The 21461-nt window shown below is 38.7% G+C and overlaps 1 protein-coding gene and 1 long non-coding RNA gene across 4 annotated transcripts in view; one reads left to right on the top strand and one right to left on the bottom strand.

The window, feature by feature from the left end:
• Positions 1-701: 701 nt before the first annotated feature.
• On the top strand, positions 702-20510 carry LOC101098257 (glycine N-phenylacetyltransferase). 2 transcript variants are annotated; one of them, XM_003993405.5, is made up of 6 exons: positions 702-935; positions 11704-11793; positions 14553-14660; positions 17253-17379; positions 18245-18416; positions 20011-20510. In XM_003993405.5, the coding sequence occupies exons 2-6, from the start codon at positions 11716-11718 to the stop codon at positions 20411-20413; spliced, it is 888 nt and encodes a 295-aa protein (XP_003993454.1). In that variant the 5' UTR covers positions 702-935; positions 11704-11715; the 3' UTR covers positions 20414-20510. The 2 variants fall into 2 exon arrangements, with proteins under 2 accessions (XP_003993454.1, XP_044895272.1); XM_045039337.1 differs by lacking the exon at positions 702-935 and adding an exon at positions 4780-4926.
• Positions 13032-21461, bottom strand: part of LOC109492149 — a 46904-nt gene continuing 38474 nt past the window's right edge. For both annotated transcript variants that reach the window (XR_006586632.1, XR_006586633.1), the window contains exon 3: positions 13032-13331. This is a non-coding gene — a long non-coding RNA (uncharacterized LOC109492149). The remainder of the gene's footprint in view (positions 13332-21461) is intronic.

Genomic DNA, 21461 nt, shown 5'->3' with positions numbered 1-21461 from the left:
TTGAGAGTTATTTTTCTTTCATATTATGCATCTTCCAAAAATCAGCTGTTATTTGTAATTTTACTGCCCTATGTGTAATACATCTTTTTTTTTCCTCTGGTTGCTTTTTTTTTTTTTAATTTTTTTTCAACGTTTATTTATTTTTGGGACAGAGAGAGACAGAGCATGAACGGGGGAGGGGCAGAGAGAGAGAGAGAGGGAGACACAGAATCAGAAACAGGCTCCAAGCTCTGAGCCATCAGCCCAGAGCCCGACGCGGGGCTCGAACTCACGGAGCGCGAGATCGTGACCTGGCTGAAGTCGGACGCTTAACCGACTGCACCACCCAGGCGCCCCTCTCTGGTTGCTTTTAAGGTTGTCTCTTTATACGGGGTTTTTAGTAGTTTAATCATCATGTGTCTGGGCGTATTTTTCTTTCTGTTTATCTTGCTTGACTTTCACTGAGCTTATTCTAAAAGGGGAGCATCCTAAATCCTTTAGTCTTTCCAAATAAGGAATTTCTTTATTTACAGTTAAGAGCTCTGATTCTATACATCAACTCTGAACAATAGCAGTCTCATCTTGTTGGTGCTTGTGAAAGGGGAGGGAAGGAAAGAGTTATTTCTTACAGAGGTCCACCTACTTCCCTGTGTTTAGCCAGCTGGTTTCAGCTGAGTGACAGGCCCTGAGTGACCCAAAGCAGTGACAGGAGGTCACTGAGTGACAGGAACTTTACCACCAGAAAGCAGTTGAGCTTTCTGGAGAAAGAGCCTCAGGAGGCATACTGCCAACCTATCAACATTAGGGAGCCGCCTCTCTGAACATGAGAGAAGGACTGCATTTCATACCCTGTTGCCAGAAGTTTGTACAGATAGTATATTTCATTTCTAGAATAGCCTACAGACTCCTGTCTTTTCTTTGGGATCTCTCCAGAGACTAAGATTGACAGCTTGCAGGTAAGAAAGAGGAGAATCATTGCTCTGGGACCCCTCATCTCCTTTTGCTTCCCCACAGAAGTAGAACGAATCAAAATGCTACTGTTGGATGTAAATAAGAATTTCTCAACTTGTTTGTGTTGAGAATTATGCCAGACAAAAAAGAAGCTCTTTCATTTCAGAAACGTGTATCAGGCACCTACTGTGCATAGGGCAATATCCTACTTCTGAGAGAAATTCTTGACAGGGTAAAACCAGGTTCTTGTTTTGAATTGGTAAATAAATGTGAAGAGATGTGGGAGCTTGCTCTTGGTAGAGGGATGACAGAAAATCTAACATCCTTTAGAAGGAATCTGCTGGTTTGGATGACATACAACACAATTTATAGATGTACTATGTAAACATTATCCTATTTAACCCCCTAGTAACATTGTAAGGTAGTCAAATTTTTTGCCTTGGATAAATGATGACTAAGGAAATTAAGTGCCCTGCTTAGAGGTGCAAAGGGACAAGGTAGATTGTAGTAAGGGGACTGTAATACATATGAGATTAACTGTAAATTTAAAACCATAAAAAATGTAATTTAAGAAAAGTCTCAGCTGTAACACTCCTATGATATTATTTGGTGTTTCCATCTATATTTTCATATTATATATGTGACTTATATAAACACACACATAAAAAGACTTTACATATCTGATTAGAATTTATATATTGTCATTTTCTGCCTTTTTTGTGTTTGTCTTAAGTCTTCATATAGCAGCATATATATCATAACTTCCATGTTAATGGGTCTTAGAGTAGTAAAGTAATAATAGACAATTATTTATGTAAATTGTCTGAGATTGTGTCTGGTACTTCTCCACAAGTTGGTATGGCTTTAGAAAATTTTTGACAGGGAATTTTTCTTCATTTGAGTTGTTTTCTTTGGATAAATTTCAAATGTTGGAATGGTTTCATCAAAGGTTTCAAAGTGTCCTTTATAGGACTTTGTCCATTATCAGTGCTGGCAACCACTAAAATGTGCCAGTGCCCTTGAATCTCCTCAGTTTCAGTCAAATGCATTTGTTGCACATCATATGTGTTTTTAGTGTGTGTGTGTGTGTGTGTGTGTGTGTGTGTGTGTGTGCGCTGAAGGTTATCACAAAAGTATTGGGCATTAATATTATATCCTCAGTAATCTGGCATCAAATTCAACTTGGCTTTGTAGTGACATGTGATCTTTCTGTGAGCTGCTTCTTTAAAAAAAAATTTTTTTTAATGTTTATTTATTTTGAAAGAGAGAGAGAACATGAGCTGGAAGGGGCAGAGAGAGAGGGAGAGAGAGAATCCCAAGCAGGCTCCATGCCCTCAGCACAGACCCGATGCAGGGTTCAAGCCCACGAACTATGAGATTATGACCTGAGCCGAAATCAAGAGCCATCCACTTAACTGACTGAGCCTCCCAGGTGCCCCTTGTGAGCTGCTTCTATCTAGCGTCAGATTAATCTTCAGAAATGTTATATTTCTACTGCCTTGATAGCTTCCAAGATACGGCATGGCTGCATCTATTCTGGCCTGAGGCTTTTTTCAAAGAAGCATCTGGTACAAGCTTGCATGCCCAGAACATAGTAGGCCATCTATAGGTACCTGCTGAATGAATAAATGAGTCTTTGCCCCTGGTAAGTGGAGAGACTAATTAGATGGTTATGTTGATATAAATACTTCATACACTCAATCATTCAACAGACATTTACTGAGTCCTTACTATGTCTCAGATGTTGTAAAAACACTATGGAAAACAGTATGCAGGTTCCTCAAAAAATAAAAAATAGAACTACCGTATATGATCCAGCAAACCCACTTCTGGGTATATATCTGAAGGTGATGAAATCACAATATCAAAGAGATATCTGTACCCACATGTTTACTGCAGCATTATAGACAATAACCAAAATGTGGAAACAGCCTAAGTGTCCAGAGATAGATGAATGGATACAGAAAATGTGGTATACACAGACAATGGAATATTATCCAATTATGAGAAAGAAGGAAATCTTGCCATTTGTGACAACATGGATGGACTTTGAGGGCATTATGCTAAGTGAGATAAGTCAGATAGAGAAAGACACTGTACGATCTCACTAATGTGTAGAATCTAAAAAAAGCCAAAATGAAAGAAACAGAATAGAATAGTGGTTGCCAGGACTGGGGGTTGGAGGTAATGGGAAGATGTTGGTCAAATGGTACGGACTTCCAGTTGTAAGATAGGGGCACCTGGGTGGCTCAGTCGGTTGAGTGACTCTTGGTTTCTGCTCAGGTCATGATCTCATGGTTTGTGAGATAAAGCCCTGAGTCAGGCTCTGCACTGACAGTGTGGGGCCTGCTTAGGATTCTCTCTCTCCCTCTCTGTCACATGAAGTCCCTCCCCTGCTCACATGAACTCTCTCACTCTTTCTCTCAAAACAAATAAATAAACAAAAACAAAATTAGAAAAAGATAAATAAGTTCTGGGGATCTAATGTGCAGTATGGGGACTATAACTAATATTGTATTATATACTTGAAAGTTGTTAATAAAGTGGATCTTAAATGTCCTTACAACAAAAAGAGAGGTAATTAGGTGATATAATGGAGGTGTTAACCAACATTATTGTGGTAATCATTTCACAAGTTATCTGTGTATCAAATAATCACATTGCACACATTAAATGTACACAATGTTAGTGTCAATTATATTTCAGTAAAGCTGAGGGAAAAAAAAAGAAAAAACAAAGATACAACCACTGCCTTAGTGGTTCTGGTCAAGACTCTCCCTTCAAATCACAAAAGGAATTCTTTAAGTTAAGTGAAAGGACTGTTTCACTGGCAAAAATCCAAATAGCTGACAAGAATCTGGGGAAAAGGAGCACATATGAAAAAACCAAAACGTTATTTCTCACCATGTTAAAGCTGAAGCTCAGAGGGACAGGAATCTTATTAGTTCTTGCTGACTCTGGCCTTGGTAGATTGAATGTCCTGAAGGACAGATTCCTTCATTAGGAAGCTAAACACCCTGGCCCAGATGACAGAGAAACTGAAGGTAAACCCAGGGGACAGTGAAACATTTGCCAGCCCAGCTGCAGCCTCATGTCATGAAGTTAGCAACTAAATGCCCAATGCTTCAATTCTGCCCTACGAATCTCCCCTAGGAACTCTCATGTGGCCCACTCTAGAGGGCAATATGCAAGGCAGGGAATTCCAGGAAAGGCAGTTCAGCCTAGGTCAGGGGACTGCCTTACAAAGCCACTAGAGTGAGCTTTTGATCAAGATTTAACGAATAAGTCTTGAATAAATGAATGGATGAATAATAGATCAATTTGAACAGGGAGAATCCTCAGGCCACAATATCTACAAACGGATGAAAGGTCAAGCAGAGAAGGGATATTCTTTTATAGAGAGGAGTAAGCAAAGTTCATGGAGTGTTTTTCTGCAAGCAGATGATGGCTCAGGCTGAGGGTGGGTCAAAGTCCAGATTCCTATGTTAAGGGAAGAAGCTTAACTGAAGTTTAGTCAACTGTTCTGAAGGATTAGTAGGGATAAACAGTCAACCTAACCATTTATGAAGAGTAAACAGGGCAGGAGAAAATCCAATCTGGGGAAGAGGGATGTAGAAGAGCAGGACCAATATAGCTCAGAGAATGTTTTACACTGAGTTCAGCCTATTCTTTGTAGGGGCTGTTAAGAAGGGGTTACATATTGACTCAGCCTACAGGAAGAAGAGAAGTTTAACCAACATTTGGCTTGTTTTGATTTATCAGTGGGGATTCAGAATTCAACTAATCCTTTACAGAGCAAATACTGGGAATTTGGAGGGTCAGTGTCTGGCTTTGTCATAGGTAAACAAGTGGGGCATCAATCCATGTTATTAAAACAGATGGGAGGAAGGAAGATTCCTTGCAGTTAGCCATTCCAGGAACACAAAGTAGGTGGAAGGATTTCTTCAGCTGTTGCTGTTTTCCAGTATAACAAGGACTTGGGTAAAACTCCATTTTGTAAGTCCCTCAGAGATTTGTATTTATTGAAATACATTTTGATCTCAGTCTTTTGGCCTGCCTTGAGAATTACCTCTACACATCTTCTTGCTTTACACACTTGAAGGGTATTATGTGTGTGTGTTCAAGTTTTTATTTAAACTCCAGTTAGTTAAGGGGTGTCTGGGTGGCTCAGTCTGTTGAGCGTCCGACTTTGGCTCAAGTCATGATCTTGCAGTTGACGAGTTCGAGCCCTACCTTGGGCTCTGTGCTGACAGCTCACAGCCTGGAGCCTGCTTCTGATTCTGTGTCTCCCTCTCTCTCTGCCTCTCCCCGCTCATGCTCTGTATCTCTTTGTCTCAAAAATAAAGATAAACATTAAAAACAATATTTTAATTCCAGTTAGTTAACATACACTGTAATATTAGTTTCAGTTGTACAATATAGGGATTCAACAGTTCCATACGACAGCCAGTGCTCATAACAATAATGCATTCCTTAATCCCCAACACCTATTTCACCCATCATCCCCCACCCCCACACCTCCCTCCTGGTAACCATCAGTTTGTTCTCTACAGTTAAGAGTCTGTTTCTTGATTTTTCTTTCACTCCCTCTTTTTCCCCCTTTGCTCATTTGTTTTGTTTCTTAAATTTCACGAGTGAAATCATATGGCATTTGTGTTTCTTTGATTGACTTATTTCACTTAGCATAATACTCTCTAGTTCCATCTACATTGTTGCAAATGACAAGATTTCATTCTTTTCATGGCTGATTAATGTTCCATTACATATATATATATATATATATATATATATATATATATATATATACACATACACACACACCACTTTTTCTTTATCCATTCAACAGTCAATGGACATTTGGGCTGTTTCCATAATTTGGCTATTGTAGACAATGTTGTTATAAACATCGGGATACATATATCACTTTGAATTATTATTTTTGTTTTCTTTGGTAAATATCTAGTAGTGCAATTAATGGATTATAGGGTAGTTCTATTTTTAACTTTTTGAGTAACCTCCATACTGCTTTCCAGAGTGGCTGCACCAGTTTGCATTCCTACCAAGAGTGCAAGAGGGTTCCCCTTTGTCCACAGCCTCACCAGAACCTGTTGTTTCTTGTGTTGTTTAGTTTAGTCATTCTGACAGTTGTGAGGTGAAATCTCATTATAGTTTTGATTTTCATTTCCCTGATAATTAGTGATAGTTGAGCATCTTTTCATGTATCTGTTGGCCATCTGTATGTCTTCTTTGGAAGAATGTCTATTCATATCTTCTGCCCATTTTTTTAATAGGATTTTTCATTGTCTGGATTTTGAGTTTTATAAGTTCTTTATATTTTTTGAATATTAACCCTTTATCAGATATGTAATTTGCAAATATCTTCTCCCAGGGTGCTTGGGTGGCTCAGTTAGTTAAGTGTCCAACTTCAGCTCAGGTCACAACCTCACAGCATGTGGGTTCGAGTCTTGTGTCGAGCTCCAACAGCTCAGAGCCTGGAGACTGCTTCTGATTCTGTCTCCCTGTATCTGCCCCTCCCCCACTCATGCTCTGTCTTTCTCTTTCTCTTTCAAAAATAAATATGAAATATCTTTCTCTATTCCATAAACTGTCTTTTAGTTTTGTTGATTGTTTCCTTCACCGTGCAAAAGTTTTTATGTTGGTGAAATCCCAATAGTTTATTTTTGCTTTTGTTTCCCTTGGCTAAGGAGACCTATCTAGAAAGAAATTGCTATGGCTGATATCAAAGATGTTACTGCCTGTATTCTCCTCTAGGATTTTTATGGGTTCAACAGGTCTTTTTTAAGTCTTTCATCCACTTTGAATTTATTTTTGTGTGTAGTGTAAGAAAGCGGTCCAGTTTCATTCTTCTGCATGTTGCTGTCTAGTTTTCCCAACACACATTTGTTGAAGAGACTGTCTTTTTCCCATTGGATATTCTTTCCTGCTTTGTTGAAGATGAACTGACTATACAGTTGTGGATTTGTTTCTGTGTTTTCTATTCTGGTTATTGATCTATGTGTCTATTTTTATTTCAGGACCACACTGTCATCATCACTACAGCTTTGTAATGTAACCTGAAGTCCAGAATTGTGATGCCTCCAGCTTTACGTTGGCTATTCAGGGTCTTTTGTAGTTCTGTACAAATTTTAGAATTGTTTGTTCTAGATCTGTGAAAAATGCTGGTGGTATTTTGGTAGAGATTGCATTAAGTATGTAGATTACCTTGGGTACTATAAACATTTTAACAGTATTTGTTCTTCCTATCCATGAGTCTGGAATGTTTTTCCATTTCTTTGTGTCATCTTCAATTTCTTTCATTAGTGTTTTATTGTTTTCAGAGTACAGGTCTTTCACCTCTTTGGTTATGTTTATTCCTAGATATCTTATTGTTTTTGGTGCAATTGTAAATGGGATTGATTCCTTAATTTCTCTTTCTACTGCTTAATTATTGGTGTACAGAAGTGCAACAGACTTCCATACATTGATTTTGTATCCTGCAACTTTACTAACTTCATGTATTAGTTCCAGCAGTTTTTTTGGTGGAATCTTTTGGATTTTCTACATAGAGTATCATGTCATCTGCAAAGATGAACAAAGTTTTACTTCTTTCTTGCTGATTTGGATGCCTTTAATTTCTTTTTGTCATTTGATTTCTGTAGCTAGGACTTCCAGTACTATGTTAAATAACAATGGTGAGAGTGGACATCCCTGTCTTGTTCCTGACTGTAGAGTAATGCTCTCAGATTTTCCCCACTGATGATGACATTAGCTGTGGGTTTTCCATGTATGGCCTTTATTATGTTGAGGTAATGCTCCCTCTAAACCTACTTTATTGAGAGTTTTTATCATGAATGGATGCTGTACTTTGTCAAATGTTCTTTCTGCATCCATGGAGAGGATGATATGGTTCTTATCCTTTCTTTTATTAATGTGCTGTATCATGTTGATTGATTTGTGAATGTTGAGCCACCCCTGCATCCCAGGAATAAATCCCACTTGATCATGGTGAATGATTTTTTAAAAATGTGTTGTGGATTTGGTGTGCTAGTATTTTATTGAGAATTTCTGCTTCCATGTTTATCTGAGATATTGGCCTGTAGTTCTCTTATTTACTGCAGTCTTTATCTGGTTTTGGTATCATAGTAATGCCGGCCTCATAGAATGAATTTGGAAGTCTCTCTTCCTTTTCTTTTTTTTTGGAATAGTTTGAGAAAAATAGATATTAACTCTTCTTTAAGGGGCGCCTGGGTGGCTCAGTCAGTTGAGTATCCGACTTCAGCTCAGGTAATGAGCCCATGGTTCGTGAGTTTGAGCCCCACATCAGGCTCTGTGCTGACAGCTCAAAGCCTGGAGCCTGCTTCAGATTCTGTCTCCCTCTCTCTCTGCCCCTCCCTCACTCACATTCTGTCTTTCTTCCAAAATAAATAAACATTAACAAATATTTTTAAATAAATATTTGGTAGGGTCACCTGGGTGGCTCAGTTGGTTAAGCATCTTACTCTTGATTTTGGTTCATGTCTTGATGTCATGATTCTGAGATCAAGCCCTCCATGGGGCTCCCCACTGGGTATGGAGCCTGCTTGGGATTCTCTCTCTCCCTCTCCCTCTGCACCACTCATGCTAAATAAATAAATAAATAAATAAATAGATAAATAAATAAATAAATATTTGGTAGAATTTACCTGTGAAGCCAGCTGGCCCTGGACTTTTTGTGTTGGGAGTTTACAGATTGGATTGTTTACTGATTCAATTTCTTATTAGTTTGTTCAAGTTTTCTGTTTCCTTCTGTTTCAGTTTTGGTAATTTATATGCTTGTAGAAATTTATCAATTTCTTCCAGGTTGTCAAATTTGTTGGCATATCATTTTTCATAATATTCTCTTATGATTTTTTTGTATTTCTGTGCTTTTGGTTGTTATTTCTTCTCTCCCATTTGTGGTTTTATATCATTTGGATCCTTTCTCTTCTCTTTTTGATAAGTCTGGCTAGAGGTCTATCAATTTTATTGATGTTTAAAAAGAACCTGCTCCATTTCATTTATATGTTCTATTTTTTTTTAGTTTCTATATCATTTATTTATGCTCTAATCTATATTATTTCCCTCCTTCTTCTGAATTAGGCTTCGTTTGTTTTTTTTCTAGCTCCCTAGTTGTAATGTCAGGTTGTTTATTTAACATTTTTGTTGCTTCCTGCGGTAAGCCTGTATATACTTTCCTCTTAGGATTGCTTTTGCTGCATCCCAATGGTGTTGGACCATCGTGTTTCATTTATATTATTTCCATGTATTTTTAAATTTCTTCTTTGATTTCCCAATCCCATTCTTTGTTTAGTAGCATGTTGTTTAGTCTCTCTTCTTCATCCTCCTCTTCCTCCTCCTCTTCTCCTTCTTCTTTGACTCCTATAATACCAATGTTATTACATTTGATGGAGTTGTTGAATTCCCTAAGTCTACTCTCATGTTCCATAATTCTTCTTTCTCTCTGTTGTTCAGTTTCATTATTTTTTATTATTTTGTCTTCTATATCACAAATTCATTCCTCTGCTTCTTCCAGCCTGCTGTTCATTGCATTAAGCCTGCTTCCAATCTCATTTATTGCATCCTTCACCTCTAATTGATTCTTTTTACTCTTTTACCTCTGAGGGAAGAGTCTCCCTGATGTCTTCTATTGCTTTCTCAAGCCCAGTGAGTATCTTTACAATTGTTGCCTTAAATTCTCCATCACCATATTACTTATATCTGCTTCACTGAGATCCCTGGCTGTAGCCATATCTTATTCTTTCATTTGGAATAAATTCCTCCATCTTGGCATTTTGTCTAAGTCTCTATGAGTTCTTCTGTGTGTTAGAAAAACCAGCAATTTCTCCTGATTCTGAAAGTAATGGCCTTATGAAGAAGAGATCATGTAGTGCCCAGGGCCTGGCAGTTCAGGGTATGACTCTGGTGTGTGCTGAGTGTGCTCTGCTGTCGTGTTGTGGCTGCTTTATTCTTATGACCAGTCATCTGCAGGTGCTCTCCTTGCCTGCAGTGAGCAGTGTTTGATCTCTTGCTGAAATGTGGTAAGTTTTAACTAGGTGTGCTCTAGTCCACTTGTGAAATGAGACCCCACACCAACTCTACCAAAACTGAGACCCTGCAGGACTCTCTGGTTGGGAGACATGGTGTGGGAGGGGGTTTGTGCTGGTCTTTTGTGGGAGAGAACTGTCACCCTGGGATGAGGCAAGCTTGACTGAGAAAGGCAGACCCGAGAGAGCATAGGAGGGAGGAGCTTGGTGTTAGGCAGGTTAGGCAGCTACTGTCTGTGCTGAGCTGCTTTCTGGAGGTAGGTCTGTGTTTATGCATGGGGGGCAGAAATGGTGTCTGCCAAGCCTGCTGATCTTTAAAACTCCAAGTTTTAAGTGCTGCTGGTTGCAAGAATTCACAAAAATCAGCCCCTCTCATTTTGCAAGCCAATGGCTTTGGGGAAATGTTCTCCTTGTACATTCCCCTGTGTGTTCCTCCCTCTCTTGCCTTTGTCCATGACCAAGGCTCCCTCTCTTCTGCTGTACCCACTATTCATTTTTCCCCCAAACCATGTCTCTGCACTTCCTACCTTCCTTGATGTGGCCTCTTCTCTCCCCTAGTTGTGGAGTTTGTTCTGCTAGTCTTCGGGTAGATTTCTGGGGTATTTAGGATGATTGAATACTTATTTAGTTGTGTTTGTAGGATGAAAGAAGCCTAGAGTCCTCCTACTCTGCCATCATCTTCCTCTCTCTGACCCCTGAAGGATATTGTTGAGAACTTACCCTATAAAACTGTTACCTATTATAGCAATGATTTCTAAATGTGGCTGCATAAGAAAATCATCTGGAGAAGTGCTGGAGGGAATGAAGAGAAATTGGAACTCATACACTGTTAAGGGAATATAAAATAGTTCAGCCACTTTGGAAAGATGTCGGAAGCATTTGATAAAGTTAAACACACGCTTACTATATGACCATGCAAGTGCACTTCCACATGTTTACTCAAGAGAAATAAAAACATTTGTTCAAACACACTGGTCTAAGTAGCTTACCTGTACTGATTTATATAATTGTCACAACCACTTTATGGGACAGGCACTATGGTCACTGCCGTTTTATAGATGAGAAAATGAAGACACGGACAAGTAACTTGCCTAACATCATACAGCTTCTAAATGGCAACCTCAGGTGTGTCATGGATGGAAACTTAATCTCAAAGATGCTCATGCATGTTTAGATAATATATATGGTAATCTTAGTGCATCCTTAACTATTGGTATTCTGGGTGATATGAAAATTAAAATAAAGATATCATAAAGAGGGATGCCTGGGTGGCTCAGTCGGTTAAACGTCTGACTTTGGCTCAGGTCATGATCTCGTGGTTTGTGAGTTCGAGCCCTGCGTCGGGCTCTGTGCTGACAAATCGGAGCCTGGAGCCTGCTTCAGATTCTGTGCCTCCTTCTGTCTCTGCCCTTCCCCCACTTGCACTGTCTCTGTCTACCAAAAATAAATGTAAAAAAACTAAAAAACTATATCATAAAGATTTTTTAAAGTTTAGAAAATATTGAAAAATAATTTCAGAAAGAAGGATCTGTGCTTTCTGTCAGTCTTATTCTTCCTAGGAGTCAATGAAGAATTCAGTGAATGGGACACTAATAAAACAGCAGGAATGAAGGCCTGGCCATTAGCTAGAACAGCCTTTTGTGTCTGTTTTGTGTCTTTGTATGTCTGTTATCACTTCTCATTCCTTGATATTTCCTCATCCTCTCTTTAGGGTAAGGCCAAGATGTACCACTTACAAGGCCCCCAAGTGCTGCAGATGCTAAAGAAATCCTTGAGGAAGAGCCTCCCTGAGTCCTTAAAGGTGAGAGTAAAACACATGGGGAGAAAAAAAAAAGGACTAGCAATGACCTATGAAAGAGGTAGGAGGGAGAATCAGTATTCTTTGAGCACCTACTCTGTGCCAGGCACTCACTCATCTTGCATCTCATTTAGTTTTCATCACTTCACTGCAAGGCAAGTCTTTCATATCCATGTAACCAAAGAGGAAATGCAAGCTCAGCTGTAGGACTTGACCAAGGTCACGCCACTAGTGAGTGGCAATCCTGTGATTTAAATCCACTATGATCTTTGCTGTGTGATAAACCAAAAACATCCCTTTGTCCCATTCCATGTGCCATTATATAACATTGGAAGATTTCCCAGAATTGCACAATTGGCTGAACACATTAATGTTTGATTTATTCTTTCTAAATAATCAAGTGCCTGAAAAAGTTAACCAGTATGATTCTCCTTTGAAATTAAGAGGCCAAATTCTATTTTGTCAAACCCCAAATGATTATGTTTAATTTGGGATGAGACAGAAATTTCGTTTTAGAAATAGATCAGTGATCCTGTACATAAAGAGGTAGGGTCTTTTTTTTAGGGGGGGCAATAACATGTTGCAAAGGGACTAGAATATTACTGGGGATAAAGGTGCCATTGCACTATGATAAAGGTATCAATTCACCAAGAAGACATGAAAAATGCTGAAATGTATATACCTAACAACAGAGGTTCAAAGAACACGGGACAAAAACTGATAGAACTGAAAGAATAAATAGGTAGACCCATAGGTGTAATTAAAGATTTTGACATTAGGGGCGTCTGGGTGGCTCAGTCGGTTGGGCGTCCGACTTTGGTTCGGGTCATGATCTCGCGGTCTGTGAGTTCGAGCCCCGCATCGGGTTCTGTGTTGACAGCTCAGAGCCTGGAGCCTGTTTCAGATTCTGTGTCTCCCTCTCTCTGACCTTCCCCCATTCATGCTCTGTCTCTCTCTGTTTCAAAAATGAATAAACGTTAAAAAAAATTAAAAAAAAAAACAAAAAACAAAACAAAAAAAAGATTTTGACATTAAAGATTCTATGAGTAATTTATAGAATAGGCAGAAAGTCTATAACCTATATACAAGATCTGGAAAGTACTATGAACCAATTTAATTGATATTTACAGAGTACATCCCTCAACAATAGAAGAATACACATTCTTTTCAAGTGCACATGGAACATGTACAAAGATAGATCATATTTTTAAGACCTTTGAAAGAATTGAAATAATACCATGTATGTCCTCTCATATTAAGTTTAATATGGTATTAAATATGCCAGGAGTAGGGAAGTACAGGGTGAGGTGTGGTCCTTTGTCATGGAACTTATCATTTCATTGGTCCTTGGTCTTTAGCATCTTTCCATACAATCTGCTGAAGCATCATGTTTCCAACTGCACTTAGCTCCCAAGGTCCACACTGGTATGCATTGCTGTATTTCCTTCCCTCACAACCACAGGGACCCTTCCAGTTTGGAGGATTTCTCTTTCTCAGACTCTTCAATGTCCTTCTTGATAGCACTGGTGTTCGAATAAATGCTTGTGGAAAAGATTAAAAAACAGATTGCTGAATACGTGATATTCACAGACTTTGGTCAGCAAAACTCAGGTTCTTAGCACTGTTCTGTCTTTACTTATTAAATAGGTCAGAACTCAACCTTTCTGGAAAGCAATTTGGAGATATGTGTAAGAACAAAAAAGTCCTTAAACAGCAATTGACCTTTGACCCAGAAATCGCCCTTCTAATATTTCTAATAATAGACATATTTGCAAAGATTTATACAAAAAATTCCTTGAAGAATAAACTGTTAAACTAAAAAATTCAAAAAAGCTGAAATGAACAGAAATAGGAGATAGGAAAATTGAATTGGAGTTCTTTCATATGATGGATACTATGCAGTCATTAAAAATGATTATGTAGATTTGTGTTTATTGATATGGAAATATACCCATAGTATAGTGTGTGTGTGGGGGGGTACATGTTAAACTAATATATATTAGGTAATTTCATTGCTTAAAAATTGTATGTGTATGGGACTCCTGGGTGGCTCAGTCAGTTGAGCATCCAACTTTGGCTCAGGTCATGATCTTGCCGTCTGTGGGTTTGAGCCCCACAGCAGGCTCTGTGCTGACAGCTCGGAGTCTAGAGCCTGCTTCAAATTCTGTGTCTCTGTCTCTCTCTACTCCTCTCCTGTTTGCACTCTCTCTTGCTCTCAAAAATTAACATGAAAAATTTTATGTGTATTTGTAAATAAATGAAATAAAATGGAAAGCTATAACACTAAGTTCTACAATGTGATAGTGGATGATTTTTTTTTAATTTTAGGAGAGTGTGAGTCAGGGAGAGGGGCAGAGAGAGGGAGAGAGAGAGAGAGAGAGAGAGAGAGAGAGAGAGAGAGAGAAAATTAAGCTGAGCATGGAGCCTGCTGCTGGTATTGATCTCACAACCCTGGGATCATGATTAAGCCCAAATCAAGAGTCAGATGTTCAACTGACTTGAGCCAACCAGACACCCCTTATTTTTAATTAATCAATTTATTTACCTGGATATTTAACTATATTCATATAATATTCTCATGGTTTGACTCCCAACCCTATTTCTATTTGGAGTAATGAAGTGGAATCTGAAGGTGGTTTCAACCATATGCCTTATAAATTATCACCCTGATTTTGCAGAAATAATCCTTGTCCTGATCAAACAAGGCACTTCACCAGCCCTTGTTAATAAGCTGACCCTCTGAGTTTTTTGGGTTGCTACAGGTTTATACAACTGTCTTCCACATGAACCAGGGAAACCCGTTCAAGTTAAAGGCCGTGGTAGACAAATGGCCTGATTTTACAACAGTGGTTATCCGCCCTCAGGAGCAGGTAAGGTGCCAGATGTGGAATGAATATGCTTTTGTGTTCATATTTGCTACTTGCCTACCATGCACCTGGCAATGTGGTAGACACAGGGGATATAGAAATGAACTGCATAATGGTGAAAAAGTCCTTGTTTTCAAGAAACTCACGGCTTGGAGGAAAAGACAGATAAGCAAATAAATTACAACATGGGGTTAAAATTGTACAAAAACATACAACATACAAGATACAGCAGCACTATCCAAGAGATGATTAAATCACCAAAGTCAGGGTGTACAAGGAGAGGATCAGAGCAACTTCCTAGTAGACATTTCACCAAAACTGGATTTTGAAGATCAATAGGTGTGTGACAGGCTGACAAGACTAGAGGGGCATTCTAAGCAGAAAAATGGCACCTAAAAATATGTAAAGGTAAATATGAAGAGTTTTAAGGAAATGTAAACAACAAATTGCAATGCCTGTATTTGGGAATACATTTTCAGTGCCAACTTATCACTCACACTAAGTGGTTAATACATTTCAAATACAAATCTGTTATAAGCATATTGGAAAATATAAAGTAAAAATTTATGCATGCAAAATATGCAACCATATAATGTCATTTTAACATAAATTTTTTCAAATAAAATTTAAATGTATAGTGCTGTTTAAAAATACTGAACTAAACAGAATACAAAAATGAAGACATTTACATTAATTATTGAAATAATAAATGAAATTATTAGTGCATTTCTGTGCAACACCTTCTACCTTATTCTACCCCCTTGTTGGGTGGTTGTTTTCTGATCCCTTCCTTCATCTTCAAATAACCTAATCTTTCATTTGTTAAATTTCAGAGGATCTCTTTGAACAAATTTTGTGTTCAAATTTCATTTTTTTGAGGAATGTAAATTATTTTTTTTAAATAATAGTGCATGTGGTTTACATTTTAAAGACATCATGTGTCCAATAAGAGGTTAACATCCAAAATATATGAAGAACTTCTACAACTCAACACTAAAAAAACAAATAACTCAATTAAAAAATTAGCAGAGGATCTGAATAGACATTTATTCAAAGAAGACATATAGATGGCCAATCGACACATGGAAAGATGCTCAATATTACTAATCATCAGGGAAATGCAAATTAGAACCAAAATGAGATGTCACTTTATACTTGTCAGAATGGTTAAAATAAAAAGCACAAGAAGCAAGTGTTGGAGAGGATGTGGAGCAAAAGGAACCTTCATACACTGTTGGTGGGAATGTATATTAGTGCAGTCTCTATGGAAAACAGTATGGAAGTTCTTCAAAAAATTAAAAATAAAATTAGCATATGATCCAATAATTCTACTATTGGGTATTTACCCAAAGAAAATGAAAACATAAATTTGAAAAGATATATGCATCCCTATGTTTATTGTGGGATTATTTACAATAACCAAGATATGGAAGCAACTCAAGTGTCCATCAATAGATGAATGGATAAAGATGTGGTATATATATGTAATGGAATACTATTCAGCCATCAAAAAGAATGAAATCTTGTCATTTACAACAACACGGATGGGCTTAGAGGGTATAATGATAAATGAAATGAGTCAGAGAAAGACAAATACCATATGATTTCACTCATATGTGTTATTTAAGAAACAAAACAAATGAACAAACAAAGAAAAAAGGGACAAACAAAAAGCAGACTCTTAAATACAGAGGACAGCAAATGGTATCCAGAGGGAGGTGGGGGAGAGGATAGGTGAAAGAGGTGAAGGGGATTAAGAGTACACTTATCATGATGAGCACTGGGAAATGTATAGAATTGTTGAATCAATATATTGCATACCTGAAACTAATGTAATGTTGTATATTAATTATACTTTGAATTTAAAACATTTTAATGAAAAAATAAAGACACCATGTGTCTTTATTTTGTGTAGCTATATCATATATAAGTGAAAATTGTAATACAAGGTTACTTGTGTCAATTTCAACATTGTTACATTTATAATCCAATTTTTCTGAGATTCTTTTATTTATTTATTTTTTTGAGACTCCTTTAAATAGAGTAAGATTTACTCTTGCAACAGAACCTTGGCTTTGACAATAATACTTTCTTTCTTCTGAGGATTACAGAATTATAGAAGAATGCTTTCTAAACAGTGCACATTTGATTGATTTGAAATTGTAAAGCAACATATAAATATCTAGTTCAGCATATTTTTCTTAATCATAGGTTGAGTAATTGATTAAATCCTTGACTTGTTTACATGATATAAATGATTCAGGAATAATGACTATATCAAGAAAAACATCACTATTTATAAGTTTATAATTTTTTTTTACACTTATTTATTTTTGAGAGACAGAGCACAGGTTGGGGAAGGGCAGAGAGAAAAGGAGACACAGAGTCCGAAGCAGGCTCCAGGCTCTGAGTTGGGGCTTGAACTCACGAACCCATGAGATCATGACCTGAGCCAAAGTCGGATGCTTAACCGACTGAGCCACTCAGGCACCCTCATAAGTTTATAAAATAGCACAGTATAATGAACTAAAGCCAAGTGTTCCAATCACTGGGTATAGATCAATTTGATTTATTCCACATTACCTAACCAAACAGGAAATGACAGATGATTTTGATCACTACACCAACACCTACCAAATCTATTATAAGAATCCCACAAACTGCCAAGAATTCCTTGGTGCATCAGATGTCATCAATTGGAAGCAACATTTGCAGATCCAAAGTAAGTAAGGGATCTAGGAGGTATGCTGGCTTCTGTGACTGTTCATGTTTACATCTGCAGGGTCACTTTTCATCCTGAGCACATTCCCTTATAGCCTTTACTTTCTCTTCCAAACCCCAGACACTCAGCTTGATGTTTATTCCTTGCATCAGCTGCTACCACCTCTTTAGTGGAGTAGAATTCAAACACTGCAAACTATGGAGTTGATACAAGGAACTGTGAGCAATGGAATTTGTTGTTAGCTGAGCATTCATAGTATATTTTGCTGACATATTCAGGATCCCTTACCATGATTAGGTGTGAGAGTAGAACTCCCCATCTGGCCATCCATTACTAGAAGAAGAATGACAGTTCCTTGTGCCACAGAAGACCTTCAGATCACAAGGATAACTACCATGGTTATGAGTGTGCCTTACAGAGTCAGATTCTCTAGAATGGCATTCTTGCTCTGCCTGTTACTTGCTTTGTAATTTGAGCAAGTGATGTAACTTATCTGTTACTCAGTTTCCTTACATGTAGAAAGTGAGGATAGTATAACAGAAATACCCAAAACATAGGGTCAATGGAAGAATTAAATGTGGTATTAGACCAATACCTTGGCATGAAGTATGTGTACACTCAAGGTTGGCTACTGCTTTTAAATACCATTGTTCCATTGATTTCACAATGATAAAGTCAGGATCTCTACTACTATCTGTCTTACATAAGAGGAAGTTGCTCAAGGAGTGACTTGGCTATGGTCACATGGTTAATGGCAACACCAGAAGCAACACTGTCCGACTTTAAACTCTGCATACTTCCACCAGGAAGCTTCTTCAGTGTCTACAGGGGGAATTACTTCTCACTTTACCTTACCCCTTTCTAGGTTCACAGTCCAGCCTGAATGAGGTGATACAAAATATTGCAGCTGCTAAATTGGTCAAGGTCAAGCAAGATCAAGCCATTATGTATATGCTGTCTGAGACAGCAAGTAAACTGATTCCTTCCCTGCTGGAGGCAAAGAACTTACCTCCTAAATCTGGCAGACCCAAGGCCATGTGAGTTTGAAAAAAGATGCTCTGCATTACTCTCATATTTCTGTATGGAAGTGGCCTCCCAACTTCTCTCCCTATGTTCACTCTTGCCTCCCTACAATCCATTTCCAGGGTGATCCTTTTGGTATGTGACAAGGACTATGTCAATTCATCCACTTAAAAGCCATCAGTGTTTTTCGGTTCACATACCCATTATGGACCTTCAGGGTCCTGTAAGACCTGTAATCCACCACCTCTTGGATTTCACCTTGTTTCTCTTGCTCACTCCCACCAGTAGCTCTGGCCTTCTTTCTGAGACTTGTTCTCATACACTCACCCATGCCTTTGGACCATTGCATTTGCTTAAAATGTCCTTTCCTCTCATCTTTACATATCTGCTTCTTTCTTGCCATTCACTCTCTCAAAAGTCATTTCCTTAGAGAGTTCTCTGCAGAACAACCTAAAACTACCCTTTCCTGTAATTCTTCATCACAAAACCCAAGTTTTATTTTCCTCGGTGCACTTACCATTATCCAAAATCAGCTTCTTTGTGTTTTATTGACCTGTTTGCTATTTGATCCTCCCCTGCAACATTTCAAACTCCACTATTTATGGAGGGACACTATTTATGTTGCTCACCAATAAGTTTTCAGTAGCCAGAACAGAACAGAAAACACTGCTTCGTAAATATGCATTCAATGAATTTACTTCTCAGAGCAAAAGTTTTCCAATATGGAGAACTTAAACATATTATATATTTTCCTCCACTGATGCCTGAATAGAATTAAAACTGATATAGGGATTTGATCTGCAGATGTCCAATCCTGTGGCCCTGTGTGTGTTAATGTGTCTGGAAAAGCTGTATTCATACTGTATTGCACCTAACACCTGAAAGACATCTCTAAATCTACAATCTCATTTGATTCTCTTGTCTATCCCATGAGATAAACAAGGTAGAAGACATGACCCCCATTTTCCTGACAGAAGATAGGTTCAGTTAATGAAATAGCTTGTTCAGGTACTATGGATGGTTAAGGGCATAACTGGAGCTCACTGGTAGATCTCATTCCGCCTTGTGGGATCTTTCCAGGACACCTCCCAAAGCCCTTTCACCCCACTGCAGCAGCCTTCAGGCTTCAGTGTTCTGTAACATGCGGCTTGCCTTCACTTCACAGCATTGCCTCTCTCTGGACTTCAGCTTTCCCACAGTGGCTAAGGATTCTGTGACACCAACATTCCAAGATCCCAAGATTCTAAGCTCTGGCTTTGCAGCTTGCTAGCATATGCTTTGGGGGCACTTGTTTATTTTCTGCTTACCTATTCTTATGTGTAGAACAGGGATGTTATCAATTCTCTCATCTTAAGTGGAGAATCACAACAGTGACTAATGCTTAGTGACACAGCATTAATTAATGCTTAATATTTGTGTAATTCTTATTTTTTGCGTGGCACAGTTCCTAGGTACTTATCATGCAATAGCTCTTATATTATTTGACAGAGTTGCTATTAATCCCCCACTTATGTTAATGTCTCATTTTATAAAAAAGATTATTATTTCAGGCAATCTGGTTGCAGAATCTATACCTTTATCTGTGTTCTTTTCCCTTGTTCTCAATAGTAACCAAGAGATGTTTAAACTCTCCTCCCTGGATGTTACCCACACTGCCTTGGTGGATAAATTCTGGCGTTTTGGTGGGAATGAGAGGAGCCAGAGATTCATTGAGCGCTGTATCCGGACCTTCCCCACCTTCTGCCTTCTGGGGCCTGAGGGGACCCCTGTATCTTGGAGCCTGATGGATCAGACAGGAGAGATACGGATGGGGGGTACTGTGCCTGAGTACCGGGCCCAGGGTCTCTCCACCTATGTCATGGATGCTCACATCCGCACTATGGACAAACTTGACTACCCTGCATATTACCATACACTCATAACCAACAAAATCATACAGAAAATCAGTCACCGTCTGAGCCATATCATCATGCCCTGTGACTGGAACCAGTGGCACTGTGAGCCTCTGTGACGCAGTCCTGAACACAAGACAGTGTTGGATGGGCTGATGTGGCAGGAGGAGTGTATGGGTGGATGGAGAGAAATAATAAATTGTAATTAGCTTTAAAGTAGTGTGTGTTGTCTAGGCTCTGGGAAACAGTGTGAATGGTCAACAGAACCACCACAGTCCTTGCTCTCAAACCACTCATGGACTCCCCTTTGGGTCCAGCAGACCTGCCATGGCCAGACCCTCCTATAGTGGACCCTGCTTTTGTTTAGTTTCCTGCACTTCTGGGTACCAGTGACACTCTTTATTCATTTGCATGCTACCCTAATGCTTCTCTTATCTTACAAGTGGATAATGCTAATGAGCATATCTTGCCCCTTTTGCCTTAAGTGTAGTCTAATTTTCCTCTCTCTGTTTTGCTTTATCCTCCCTCTCTCTGTCCCCCACCCCCAGCCAGCTTCACTGAGGTATAATTGACAAATAAAATTGTAATCTATTTAAAGTATGAAACATGGTGATACACACACACACACACACACACACACACACACACACACACACATTGTGGAAGGGTTCCCACAACTATGGGAAATAAGCTTAGGAATTCCCTGAGCTTGCACCGATGGGTTAATAAGGCATAAAGAATTAGAGAGCCATAGGATGAACACACCCAAGTTTGGGTAAACAAGATTAGGTAAATGGGGTAAAGACCCCCAGTATAGGACAAATGGGGCAAAGGCCCCCAGTATAGAACAAAGATATAGGAACAGGAAACCTCTGGATGAAAACATCAAAGATTAGGTAAATAAGATTAGGTAAACAGGGCAAAGGCCCCAGTATAGGACAAAGGTTTGGGACAATACCAGAAAGCTGCTTTCAAGGGAAGGAAGGACCGAATTAGGTAAACAGGTAAATGGGGCTATAGACCACAGCGGGCAAAGTTGCCTAGAGTGGAGCTAAGTAGCAAAAGAAAGATGCCTTGTTGACCCTGAGGTGGCATGCTCTGTCTTTCTTGTCCCCTAAGGCCAGTTTAGGTAAACACAGGTGGGGCTTCATGTCTGCTGTAAACAAC

This window comes from Felis catus, chromosome D1, assembly GCF_018350175.1.
Source record: "Felis catus isolate Fca126 chromosome D1, F.catus_Fca126_mat1.0, whole genome shotgun sequence".
Taxonomy (NCBI): Eukaryota; Metazoa; Chordata; class Mammalia; order Carnivora; family Felidae; genus Felis; species Felis catus.
This window is presented reverse-complemented; position numbering and strand designations above follow the sequence as displayed.

Excerpts from the sequence above, each read along its gene's own strand:
- LOC101098257 (XM_003993405.5), top strand. The coding sequence starts at position 11,716 with ATGTACCACTTACAAGGCCCCCAAGTGCTGCAGATGCTAAAGAAATCC. Across the intron at positions 17,380-18,244 it reads GCAACATTTGCAGATCCAAA|GTTCACAGTCCAGCCTGAAT; the intron begins GTAAGTAAGGGA and ends ACCCCTTTCTAG. Across the intron at positions 18,417-20,010 it reads TCTGGCAGACCCAAGGCCAT|TAACCAAGAGATGTTTAAAC; the intron begins GTGAGTTTGAAA and ends TGTTCTCAATAG.